Here is a 12,994-nt window from a genome sequence, read left to right as displayed (position 1 = left end):
TTTCACCCCTTGTACATCTCATCACCTTACTTTTACCCACATATATCTTTAGCTTTCTTCTATCACATACTCTCCCAAACTCTACCACCAGCTTCCTCAATCCCTCCTCCGATCCTGCCACAAGCGCAGTGTCGTCCGCAAACAACAGCTGGCTCACCTCCCACTTTTCTCCATTTTCTTTAACCATCTCCAATCCCTGACCCACTACCCTAGCATTCACCTCTCGCACCACCCCATCCATGTATAAGTTGAACAGCCAGGGCGACATAACGCATCCTTGACGAAGTCCCACCTTTACTTCAAACCACTCACTCTCTCCATTTCTAATCCTGACACAAGCTCTACTACTCTCATAAAAACTCTTGACAGCTCCCAAAAGCTTTCCTCCTATCCCATAAATCTGCATAACTTCCCACAGTGCCTTTCTGTCTACCCTATCATAAGCCTTTTCCAGATCCATAAAAGCCAAAAAAACATCTTTCCCCTTTCCTATAGCTTTCTCACATATCTGTCTTACCACAAAGATCTGATCTACACAACCTCTACCTGTCCTAAATCCACACTGTTCCTCACCAATTACTCCTTCTGTTCCTCTCCTAATCCTCTCAATCAAGATCCTCCCATAAGCCTTCCCTACTACACTTAACAAGCTAATCCCACTGAAACTACTACATTCACACTTGTCCCCTTTTCCCTTATGAAGAGGAACTATACAGGCACTTCTCCAGTCCTCCGGTACTCTACCCTCTCTCCAGCAAACATTAAATAACCTCACCAACCAGTCCACCATCACTGTACCTCCCTTTTTCAGACATTCTGCATGGCATCCATCCAGACCAGGTGCCTTACCTGCTTTCATCATCTTAACAACTGCCTTCACCTCATCCTTCCTTATTTCTCCTCCATTCTCCTCACTCATCACTCTCATTTTCTTCGCATTTCCCACTGCAGCTATCTTTCCTTCCCTATCCTCCTTCACATTTAGCAACTCCCTAAAATATTCTGCCCATCTTCCCCTTACTGCCTTCTCTTCCATTATCATCTCTCCATCTGCACCTTTTACCTTTTCTTCTCTACTTGATTCGCCTCCTCTTCCTCTCTTAATTTCTTTCCAAAACATCTTTTTATTACTTTCAAAATTTTCTGTCATACTCTTACCCCATTTCACATCTGCTCTCCTCTTTGCCTCCTTTACCTTTTGCTTTACTTCTCTTTTCTTTTCTTTGTACGTCTCATATGACTCCCTCGTCCTCTTTTGTAACCAATCTGTGAATGCTCGCTTCTTCTCTTCTACAACCTTCTTTGTTTCCTCATCCCACCATTCACTACCCTTTCTTCTATTTCCCCCTGTCCTTCTTGTTCCACACACCATCCTTGCACACTTTATACCCGAAGTTACCCCTGAAAAATTGCAGTGGGGTTGCCAGTTTTGTCAATAAATAAAAAATTTTGGCTGTCTTTTATAGCCAATGGATAGGGCTACTTGGTCATTACCATAGATTTGACCCTCGATGTAATGCCTATTTTTGGCGAATTTTTTAACTTGTGGCATACAACATATGCCTCTGATGCTGTAGGGGTTAAATCTATCCAAAAAGCCGCCCTTCCCACTACACTCTTCTCACTACCAGGCCCATGTGCACTTACAAAGACCCACATCTCCCTTCCCAGTTTCACCTTCATCCACATTAACCTTGAAGAAACCTCCTTCCACGCCCCCACATGCTTACATATCTCTTCACTTACTAATATAGCCATCCCTTCTTTCCCTTGTCCTCTCTTCACTCCTAACAACCTACCCACTATACTCCCAAACTCAAACTTGTCCCTCCCTTTCAACATAGTTTCACTCAATGCCAACACATCTATCTTTTCACAAACATACTCCCTATCTCTTCCCTTTTACTCTCTTCTGTACCACGCCCATGCACATTAAAAGGCCCAAACCTTGGGGATCTGGTTGAAATACTCCTACCAGACCCTCATATACCCTGGCTTTTTTTTTTAGGAATGTCCCCTTAGGGCTACAGAAAGTAGGATGCCTAGTCCAATCCCTGTCCCATTTTTGTTGCCTTTTACAACTCGAGTGGGAACACTCAATGGCAATATTCTTTCTCCCCTACCACAGCGTTTGACAAAAAAGGAAATGTATACTCAGAGAAATGGTACAGGACATTAAGAGTGGGGGGACAGCATAATGGAGGGACAGCCAGAGTATAATAAAGTAGTATCAATTCCCTATGAATAGAGATTTCCTCTATCACAGACAAAATGATGTGTGGCTCTGGTCCTTAGGATTGCCTCATATAGACTGTAAAGTATCAGCTGCATGCTCCTGAGCAGATTTTAACCTCAATATCTTGCAGCCAATACCCCAGACAGAGAAATTACTCCACCTAAGAGATGAGAATCAAACTGGCATGACTGCATTCAGGCCACTACCCAGCATAAAAGAAGTACTAACAATGAATCAAATATAGTCACAAATTTGCCCAAGATGCAGCCACCACAGAAAATACTGAACACCTCATTTTACACTGACCCATTCTCATCCTATCCAGACAGTAGCACTGCATAAAGTGGTACCTCAGCTCACGAACTTAATTCATTCATGAAGGCGGGTCACTAGGTGAAAAGTTCTGATCTGGGAACTAATTTTCTCATAAGGCATAAAGGAAATATAATTGGTTCAGCCATTACTAAAGTCCCTTTTTTTTTTTTACTATGTAAGTAATGGTTTGTGATTTGTGTACACATTAAATACAATATAAAGATACATATCAAACAGATACGATAATTAGATATAGAATATGATAAAGTTGAAAAGAAAAGACCTACTTTGTATGAAAGTGGCAATTGCTGACAAACCTACTGAAATAAACCCCACAAGTCCTCGAGAATGTAGTCCTTATTAGTAAGAGGTTTTGCTTGTTATTACAGCTTTTTCATGTACATAGTTGTATCCACATGACTGAGATTAAATAAGAAGAAATGGTGGGAGAGAGGAATGGGGAGGAGGTCACTAAATATTAGGAAAGGTTAAGGAGAAGGTGGAACAGGAAAGGTTAAGGATAAGATGGAACAATTGGCTGGGTGAAGGACATTAGCTCACAACCAAGGAACAAAATGAAGAAGAAAATATGAAGGGTCGGTAAATGTCTACGGGGGTTGGGGTTGGAGGGCAACTAGGGATAGCTTAAAATTTTTGTGGGCAATGGGTATTAAAGGAAATAGGTGGGGTGATGATATTAAACATGCCCCTGTTTTGAACCAAATGGGGCCATTTGATCCACCTTCTTAACCTTTCCTAGTATTCAGTGACTCCCCCCTTTACCTCCCTTCCCCTATTCTCCCAGTTCTTCTTGTTTAATCTCAGTCATGTGTATTATGACTGTGTACTTGAAAAAACTGTAACAAGCGAAATGTTGTACTAATAAAAGCTCCATCCTCACTTGTGGTGTTTTTTATAAAACCCACTTTACCTCTGGAAACCAAAAAACCCATCTGATGCATTCCCTTCCCATTCTGGCACCTCTCCTATCAGTGGAACAATGAAGTTGCCCTCTATATTTAGAAGCTATGTATAATGTAATGGCAATTACCTCCCCTCTCCAAATGAAGGAAATGACTGCTGCAGCTGATGAAGCTGAATGACCATTGAGTCACAGCCATTGACCACTATTCCAATCTTGAGGTGACATTTCATTCTTAGACTTGCCCTGCTTTACTCGGACCCATTTCATCCTATGTAAAGTTGAAGTGGACCTTGATTTGGCTTACCAAAGATTTTTGTTTCCAAACACTACTCATAACTGTCTCTGGTCCCCCTAACCCCTACTTATGTTGTCTGTGTAACTAAGTGTAGAAAGTCAGTCTATTGAGGACCACAATGGAAATTAGCTTACATGCTTTTTTGTATTATCCTTGGCATTTGTAATTGTTATTTCAAACTATGTGTTCTTTTCTTTACCTGCACTTCATGTATATTGATTCAATACCAAATAAAATTACTTAATGGATCATCTTTCTGTACAGTGCCCTATTGAAGTAAATATAGATGTTGTCACTTCATGTGGAAAGTCGTACCAAATGTAGCAGCAAGCAAATGGACCCCTAATAGAACTGAATCAAGAATCCAGTGTCCAATCTCTCTCAATTCTTGTTTTTGTCCCAGTCTTAAAGGAACCACATTCAACATTTCACAACAGTATTAAAGTAGTAAATATTACACAATTGTGGGACTATGGAGAGATGAACCTTTCAAAAGATCTTTTGGGTCAAGGAGTAACGAGTACAGGCATGGCATACAAGAAAGACTGTAACAATGTAAAGATCTCAACCACTATACTGATATTGATTATTAACCAACTCCAGCTCCTATTTCATCTATATATTGAATACCTGCTGGAGGTATTATCAGAAGTGTATTTGTTTAGTTATGGGTTCAAATCCCACACTTATCTCTGATTCCCAGCAGTGACTATTACCTGCTCCAACAGTTTAAGCACATAGGGCACAGTTGACAGCTTCAACCACACCTACACGCCACCTGGCATAGGCTCCTCACCTTCACCTTGAGATACAAGGAAATAGTACCCACAACTACACTACTCTTCCATTTGCTAGCATTTTGGACATATTCAAGGGTGATGTTGCTACTTAAGTCATATATTTGTGTTGTTTGGCCACTGTACATGGTTCCCCATGCCAAAACTCAACCAAATTTGTTAACTCTGGTCAAAACCACCAAGCAACCTCTTCACACTACACAATGTATTTACTTTGTTATAGTATAATAGATGTGTTTATGAGTTCTTGTCTCAGTGTTATCATTGGTCAGATTTAATCTTAATTTTGATCTTGTCTAACATTGGCGGTTCCAATATATTTAGAAAAAATTAAGTGTTTTATCAGCAAGATGAAGATCTATTTCAGATGCAATTCTCAGAACTATTTCTGTTGAATATATATATATACATATATATATATATTTTTTTTTTGCAACCATACCATGGCTGCATACTCCAGTCTAAGGCAATTTATTTATTTTATCATCATTATTTTTTTCATGCCCATGCCATTCTTGTGTTCTTCAAGAATTTATGAGTCCCAGTGCTACTGTTTTCTTATTGACAAATTTTCCATAATGATCATTCTTGGGTCACTTGTATTTTGCTATTGTAATTGTATCATTTCCAATTCTAGAGATTGATGCTAACCTGTTCTCACTTGTAACCTTTTCTTGCCTTTCTTTGTTGGAGATTCAGTTCCCTCTCCCGACCCCATGCATATATATTATCCAGATCCTCCCATAATCTGTAGTCCTCCTTGTCTTTCACTCTTCTATCTTTGTATCATCAGCAAACGAATAAGCATAACATTTTAATTGTTTTGGCAGTTGTGAATTGTGTTGTATGTAAAATCAATGCAGATTTTCCCATTGATGATTCAAATTTAATAAAATTAAACATTAGTTTTATTGTGCACTTCCTCTTTATGGCTCAGAACATGATTGAAAATAAAATTTCAAAGATTTGTAGTGCCAAGTACTCTTATACTGAAGAATTTCATTCATATATGAAATAACTAAAAGTTATTGTTACATTGAAACAGTGGCTATATGTTTATGATGATTCAGCTTGTTGAAGAATTCAATAGCATTACCAAGTAAATATTTCATACTTTCTTCTAGCCAAAGGTGAGACTCCAGAAGAAAAGGGTGGTGATGCTATGTTAAAGTCCTCCAAAATTGCTGACGTTTTCTTTGATCCAGATTCCAAGGTAATCTACATTGCTTGGTTTGAGTGACTGCATGCTATGATGATTTTATTGTGTATTGAATCATGTAAGTGACAAATATGGAATTTAACTTGTCATATGATGTTGATTTTTGTGTATATGGGAACATTTGTTGCCCATGGCTCTCCATCTCACCATGACCCTCTTTATTTCCTGGGAACATACCATCACATGTACCTTTCCATCTTTATTGTATACTCCTTGACCTTGTGTGGTATGTCTGCTAAACTTTCCCCATCCCATCATTATCTGTACCATCATATACTTTTTAGTCATTAAATCTATGCATCCTTTTCACCATCTCAGTACTTTGATTGTTTATTTCAGGATGTTCACATGAAATCATCCTATTACTGTCCAACCTTCTATCTATATAACAAAGGCTTCTTCCCAAGGGTATTGGATGCATGGTATCATGCAGTTGTGTTTGCATTGTAGCATGAAACCAGTACTTTTGGGCTGTTTTGGGTTGCCCTGACAGATTGGAGCCACACATTATTTGTCTGTTATAGAAAAATCTGTTTTCATTAGAGGAGTGATGCTACAACTTAACCTACTTTATACTGTTCCTTTGAAACTGTCCTTTACCACTTCTATGAATAAACCTCTTCTTATCCTCTGTGGTAGTAGGAGTGAGGAGAAATCTGCCATTATGATCCCCATGAGAGTAATAAGAGGTTACAAAGTGAGATGGAGTGACAAGACAAGGGATCCTGTTCTCTGTACATTCATCCTGCAAAAAGTTAAGGCATGGGAACTCCAACCAGAACCCTAAAAATTAGGTCATTAAATGCATGTCATTGTGGTAAAGATGAGAGTACAAGAGAAGAGATTTGGCAGTTTGTAAGATGGAAGATTGATGTGTTAGCATTAAGTGAGACTAAGGCGAAAGGGAGGAGTAATTTTGAGTTTGGGAGTGTGGTGGGGAGAGTGTCAGGAGGTTAGTAGAAGTCTTGGGGGATTAAAAATACAAGAAATAGATATCACATAAAGGAATGAAGAAGAAGGTTCACTGTTTAAATGAAGCAACCCTGCTGTTGATGTGTTGTCTTGGTGCATTGTTTTCTAACCCAGGCAGTGGGCACGAGACAAAGATGACCCTTCATCCATGAGGATAAGGGAAATGATGTATGGTGGATGGGAGTTGAATGGGTGGGAATAGATGCATGTCTTGGTTGGCTACCTCTCTTATAAAGGGAAGGCTCTTGTTATGCAGATAGATTTACTTTGATATTATTTTTGAATGCTGTTATTAGCATTATTATTTCATCATTTACAACCACTATCCATTTACTCATCTATTGCACTAAACATTCAGTGCCCCTTTTACCCATACATTTCACTCTTAATCTCCCATTCATGTTCATTCCATTCTCTTCTGCTTCCCATCCTCTCTTTTGCTAGTCTTCCTTCTCATATTCTTTCCAAATACCCAAACCATCTCATGATCTTTGATTTACTCTATCTGACAGTTGTTATTCCACACCAGCTCTCTGCCTCACTTCCACATGTCTCACTCTTATCTTCATAACACCTGACACCTACATAATTCACAAGCACTTTATCCACATGGGAGAGGGTGGTGGGTGGAAGGGTGGTAGATAGGGCTTTAATGGACTATATAATGGTAACCAGGAGAAGAGTAGGAAGAATTTTGGATGTACATGTTCTAAGGGAAGAGAGTGGAAGAACATCAGATCCTTTTTTTGGTGGAAGGTAAGTTGAGAGTGGAGGATAGATGGAGAAAGAGGAAAAGGACAGAAGGTAGTGAGGTAATTAAGAGTAAATTGCATAAATGAGAAAGAAAAGGAGGAGTACAAGAAGAAACTGAGAGAAGAGTGGGAGAGAGTGAAAGATAAAGTAGAACTAGGAGTGGAGGAGGAATGGGGAAGCTTCAAGGAGGGAGGCACAAGGTGTGAAGAGATAGTGTGTGGAACAAGGAGGATGGGAGGAAATAGAAGGAAGGGTAGTGAGTGGTGGGGTGATAAATCAAAGAAGGTTGTAGGAAAAAAGAAAGGAAAAAGACAGAAGGTAGTGAGATACTTAGAGAAAACTGCTTAAATGAGAAGGAAAAGGAGAAGGAGTACAAGAAGAAACTGAGAGAAGAGTGGGAGGGAGTGAAGGATAGAGTAAAACTAGGATTGGAGGAATGGGGATGCTTCAAGGAGGAAGTTGTAAGGTGTGCAGAGATGGTGTGTGGAACAAGGAGAATGGGAGGAAATAGAAAGTAGGGTAGTGAGTGGTGGGTTGATGAAGCAAAGTAGGTTATAGAAGAGAATAAACAAGCATTCACAGATTGGTTACTAAATAGGATGAGAGAATCATATAAGAGGTACAAAGAAAAGAGAAGTAAAGCATAAGATAAAGGAGGCAAAGAGTAGAAATTTTTTAAAGTAATAAAAAGATGTTTTGGAAGGAAATTAAGGGAGGAAGAGGAGGTGAATCAAGTAGAGAAGAAAGGTAGAAGGTGAAGATGGAGAGATGATGATGGTAGAGAGAGATGGTAGTAAGAAGAAGATGGGCAGAGTATTTTAAGGAGTTGCTAAATGTGAAGGAAGATAGAGAGGGAAAGGTAGTTGCAGTGAGAAACACTAAGAAAATGACAGTGAGGAATGAGGAAAAATAAGTAGATATGAGGTGAAAGCAGTTATAAAAAAGGATGAGGGCAGGTAAGGCACCTGGGTTGGATGGGTGTCATGTGGATTGTGAGTGGAGAATGGTTGTGTATGGATGGTGCTGTAATGCATGGAAAGGAGTGGGTGGGGATAGGGGGTAAGGGAGTCTGTGTGAATGAATTTTGTTGCAGACTGAAAGGATTTCTCCCAGTCTTTCTTTTTCTGCATGGGGTTATGGAGAGGGTAGGTCACCGATTAAATGAAGTGGCCTTGTTGTGGATGTGTGGTGTCTTGCTACATTGCTTCTAAACCAGGGCAGTGGGCGAGATGCACTCCAGGAGGAGTATGTGGGGATGGAATGGGTGGGAGTGGACTTTATGCCTTAGTTTTTGGCTACCTCCCTTGTAAGGGGGAAAAAGCTGTTGGTATATGTATATTTAAGATCTTTCTGCCTCCTTCAAATAGGTCTCCATTCCATATAATGCTATGAGCACAGTCACTCCCTCATATAATTCTCCCATTGCATTCAATCCAAGAGACCTACTTCTCATAATTGTAGTAGTAGGAGGATGAGCAGTAGGGGTTACTAGGCTGGATAGAGTGAGAAATGAGGAGGTGAGGAGGATAGTGGGGGTTGGACAGGGAGTTGGGAAATAGGATTGATGGAAGAGTATTTGGATGATTTGAATATATTGAGAGAATGAGTGAAGAAAGATCAATAATAGAGGTGTAGAATGCAGAGGTGGAAGGAGTGAATGTAAGGGGGCGACCAAGGATGAGATGGATGAATGGGGTAAAAGGGGCATTGGGAAAGAAGGGAATGTCTCTTGAGGAAGGAAGGGAAAAGACAAGATGGGGTGAGTGGAGAATGGTTGTGTATGGATGATCATGTGATGCATGAAAGGAGTGGGTGGGGGGCAGGGGAGTATGTGTGAATGATATTTTGACACAGCCCGAAGGAATTTCTCCCCATCTCTTTTTCTGCCTGAGGAGATGGAGAGGGTGGGTCACCGGTTAAATGAAGTGGTCTTGCTGTGGATGTATGGTGTCTTGCTACATTGCCTCTGACCCAGGACAGTGGGCAAGATACAGGGATGACCAGTCATCCAGGAGGAGCCAAGAAAAGAGAGAGGAATGGGTGGTGAGTGTGAGTGGAGTATGTGGGGATGAAATGGGTGGGAGTGGATTTATGCCTTTGACTTCAGCTAATTCCCTTGTAAAGGGGAAAAAGCTATAGGTATATGTATGTATGTAGGAGGATGATACTTGTTGCTTTGAGTTTCACCAATAACCTGCAGTCCTTAGAGTGCTATATATTTCTCTGGGAAGAAACTTCAGGTGCCCTTGTGTGGTAGAGAAATAAATCAGAAATTGATTGAGATCTTAGTCCAGTGTGAAGACTTCATTGTTATTACCTTGGGTCTGCACCTTTAGATAGAGGTAACGATATTGGCAGGTTGTGAAAATGGATGGCAGGGAAATTATGCTGTGATGTCCCATCTCGTAGGATCACCTCATGCAGGTACCGTATTTTCCGGCTTAAAATGCGCACCCATGCACTTCGTTATCTCAGTACACAGATAGCGCGCACCGGCGTATAACGCGCATGACAGGAAAAGTCGCTGGTGGCTAAAGCTCGTGAACTGCATGTATGCGACTCCTGCTTGCGTTGGTCCATTGTTTTGTGGGAAATTTGAGCCATGAAAAGTTTATTGAATACAAAATGTACATGAAAAATTTCGGATTTTTACAGAAAAATTGTAATTCACTATCCTGAGGGAATAATTCATCTTACAAGTCTTTATCACCGTGTACAAGTTTTTATCACCGTGTACAAGTTTTTATCGCCATGCAGCAACAAACTATGTTTCGGTTCATAAGTGTCTTTACTGAGTGACGTTTAGTTTAACAAACTCTCGCAAGAGGGTGTTTAGTTTAGGCTAGATTGGCAATAGAACTGTCAATCTCGGCCCTGATCTAGCATATTCCGAGTGAGCTAAAACGGCCAACGTTCATGATGTTGGTACCAGTGCTGTTTTACGGATCCCAAATATTTGCATAGACTACGATAATTAATGTTAGTAAAAATAAACCAATGAAATAACGGCGATTAATTACTTAGTATCATGTGAACGAGGTTACATGGAGAAGTATTTTTCATTGGCTAGAGCCACCGCTGGGAAATCTGTTGATTTGTCACTAAACTAAGTGTCAGTTTAGGCATCAATCAGGACACAACTAAGAAAAAGTCGGAACTACATGTACCGGTATATGACTCATGTTGTGCGTTGGTCCCTTATTACTTTGTAGCTTAAATAGTTTGTAGGAAATATTATCTAAAAAAAGTTTATTTAAAGTAAAATATACAGAAAAATTACGGGATTTTTACATAAAAAGTGTTAATTTTATATCTTAAGTAAATAATTCGTTTTTACCATTTTTTTTTAATACTGAAACAAACTACAGTTTCGTTTTAGCTCTGAACCTACAATGACAGTGGTGAAACAGGACAGTCTCTCTTCAAGGTGACGTTTAGTTAATATAACTCCCGAAAGAGGGTGTTGTAGTCAGGTGTTTGACACGAGTTTATGAACAGCCGCAACGGAATTTGTACCATACCTAAAGTGAAGCAACAAAGCCAACATAAAAATTCAAACTAGGATGCTGTGAACATGGGCAAATATCATGAATATTGATCATGTTTCATGGTGTTTAGGCCTATCTAAACATGAAAAATAAGATTCGATAGATACCTACCTATACCAAATATTTATATAGCCCATGCTGGCGTATTCTTTCATGTCACCATGGCTGTTCTTCTTGTTCTCACGGAACGTCACGGAGAAGTGTGCCGTCCCGACTTTGTGACGGCCAACATCGTCATGTTGTTGTGAAAAAAAATTACACACACAGCCGCAGAATTTTTATCGTAGGCCGTAGATAATGCGCACCACCGGATAACGCGCACCCCCCATTTTTAGGCCCTTCCAACGGAAAAAAGTTGCGCACTATACGCCGGAAAATACGGTACCCATCATCTGTTGTTAATGGAATGAAGGGAGCTGTCACTGATTGTGAACTCTCTTTCCATAAAAAGGCAGAGGAAATTCAGCATAACCTGATAGACTTTAGCCCTGGTTCAGGGACTGAGTGTCAGCCTCTTAGGAGGGCTGTACCTCCGGATGGAGGAAAAAGTGTTGATAATTTGAAGATGGGTAACAGGGAAACGATTCTCTGCCATCCACCTTGAGGACCACCACTGATATCCATCATTGATGCCTTTGCTGTGGGATAGAATAAATGATTCAAATTAGTTAACTGCCAGTGCAGGTCTATAGTTACTTGCATTTATCATGTACTTTTTTATGTTGATGCACATTATTTGTTAGTTGGTGCATCATTTAGTTACCTTAGTATCATATTATTTATTGGATAATTTTCTACTTAGGCAACCTTGGGAGATAGCAATCTAGACCAAGAACATGGCCATCTTCTAAATGTTTTACAAAACAAGACAGTGAATGGTACTGTCAATACAGACTTTAACAAGATCTTAACAGGATTTGATGAAAAAGATGAGTTGACAAAAAGTGAAGACAAATCTAATGGGAAGAAAGCCCGTTACACCTGCCATGAATGCAATACTCCAGACTGTTCAAATAAGCAGTATTGCTACAATGCTGTCAAGGTGAGTTAAACTTTTAATCTTGTGTTTTACATCAAAGATTAACCATGTTGCAACATAGAGTGGAAGGGTTACATTGGTTGTATAGTTTGTATAACATGGAAGTGATTGTGTTCTTCAGAAAATAATTTAAAAGAAGGTAGTCTTTATTAAGTATAATTTTTTTTCCAGATTTTTTATTAGAATAGATGTATGATAGTGCTTGATAGATTTAACGTACTGATACCAATATAGTTGTGTTTCAACAGTGCTGGAAACTACATTTACGTGATGCAGATGGAATGGAAAAAGTTGCTCGAGGTTGTATAGTTGATGAAGACAAACTCCCTATAATGTGCCGCACCACAAGTTTTCAGGGAAAAAGTGTTGTTTTTGCAGTTGAGTGCTGTCGGGAAGACAAGTGCAATGATGGAGAATTTCCTGAGTTGCCCCAAATTAACACAGGTGAGTCACATTTGACTAGTTAAGGTTTAATCCATGTGAACAAGTTGTATAGACACGGTAAAGGAAACATGGACTGGAGGTGAAGCTTTTATTCCTGACGTTTCGTCCTTTGAGAAAGTCGTTAGACGAAACGTCAGGAATAAAAGCTTCACCTCCAGTCCATGTTTCCTTTACTGTGTCTATACAACTAGTTAAGGTTTATTCATAATCTTGGTACGCTCAGTGTTGTGCATTTATGCAAACACAATCTCATCAAACAGCAGACAAGGGAAGGCCAAGATACATACATATACCAATGGCTTTTTCCCCCTTACAAGGGAGTTAGCCAAAGTCAAAGGCATAAATCCAATCCCACCCATCATCCCCACATACTCCAATCACACTCACCACCTTCCTCTCTCTTGGCTCCTCCTGGATGACAGGTCATCCTTGCATCTCCCCAACTGCCCTG

General features: G+C 39.9%; 1 protein-coding gene across 2 annotated transcripts in view; it reads left to right on the top strand.

Annotated features, from left to right (window-relative positions):
• LOC143038022 (activin receptor type-1-like) overlaps positions 1-12,994 on the top strand; it is a 114,267-nt gene that overhangs the window by 9,883 nt on the left and 91,390 nt on the right. For both annotated transcript variants that reach the window (XM_076206871.1, XM_076206872.1), the window contains exons 2-4: positions 5,693-5,781; positions 11,863-12,102; positions 12,348-12,543. In XM_076206871.1, the coding sequence (XP_076062986.1) occupies positions 5,693-5,781; positions 11,863-12,102; positions 12,348-12,543 (525 nt within the window). The remainder of the gene's footprint in view (positions 1-5,692; positions 5,782-11,862; positions 12,103-12,347; positions 12,544-12,994) is intronic.

This window comes from Oratosquilla oratoria, chromosome 23, assembly GCF_046742065.1.
Source record: "Oratosquilla oratoria isolate Oo_2021 chromosome 23, ASM4674206v1, whole genome shotgun sequence".
Lineage (NCBI taxonomy): Eukaryota > Metazoa > Arthropoda > Malacostraca > Stomatopoda > Squillidae > Oratosquilla > Oratosquilla oratoria.
This window is presented reverse-complemented; position numbering and strand designations above follow the sequence as displayed.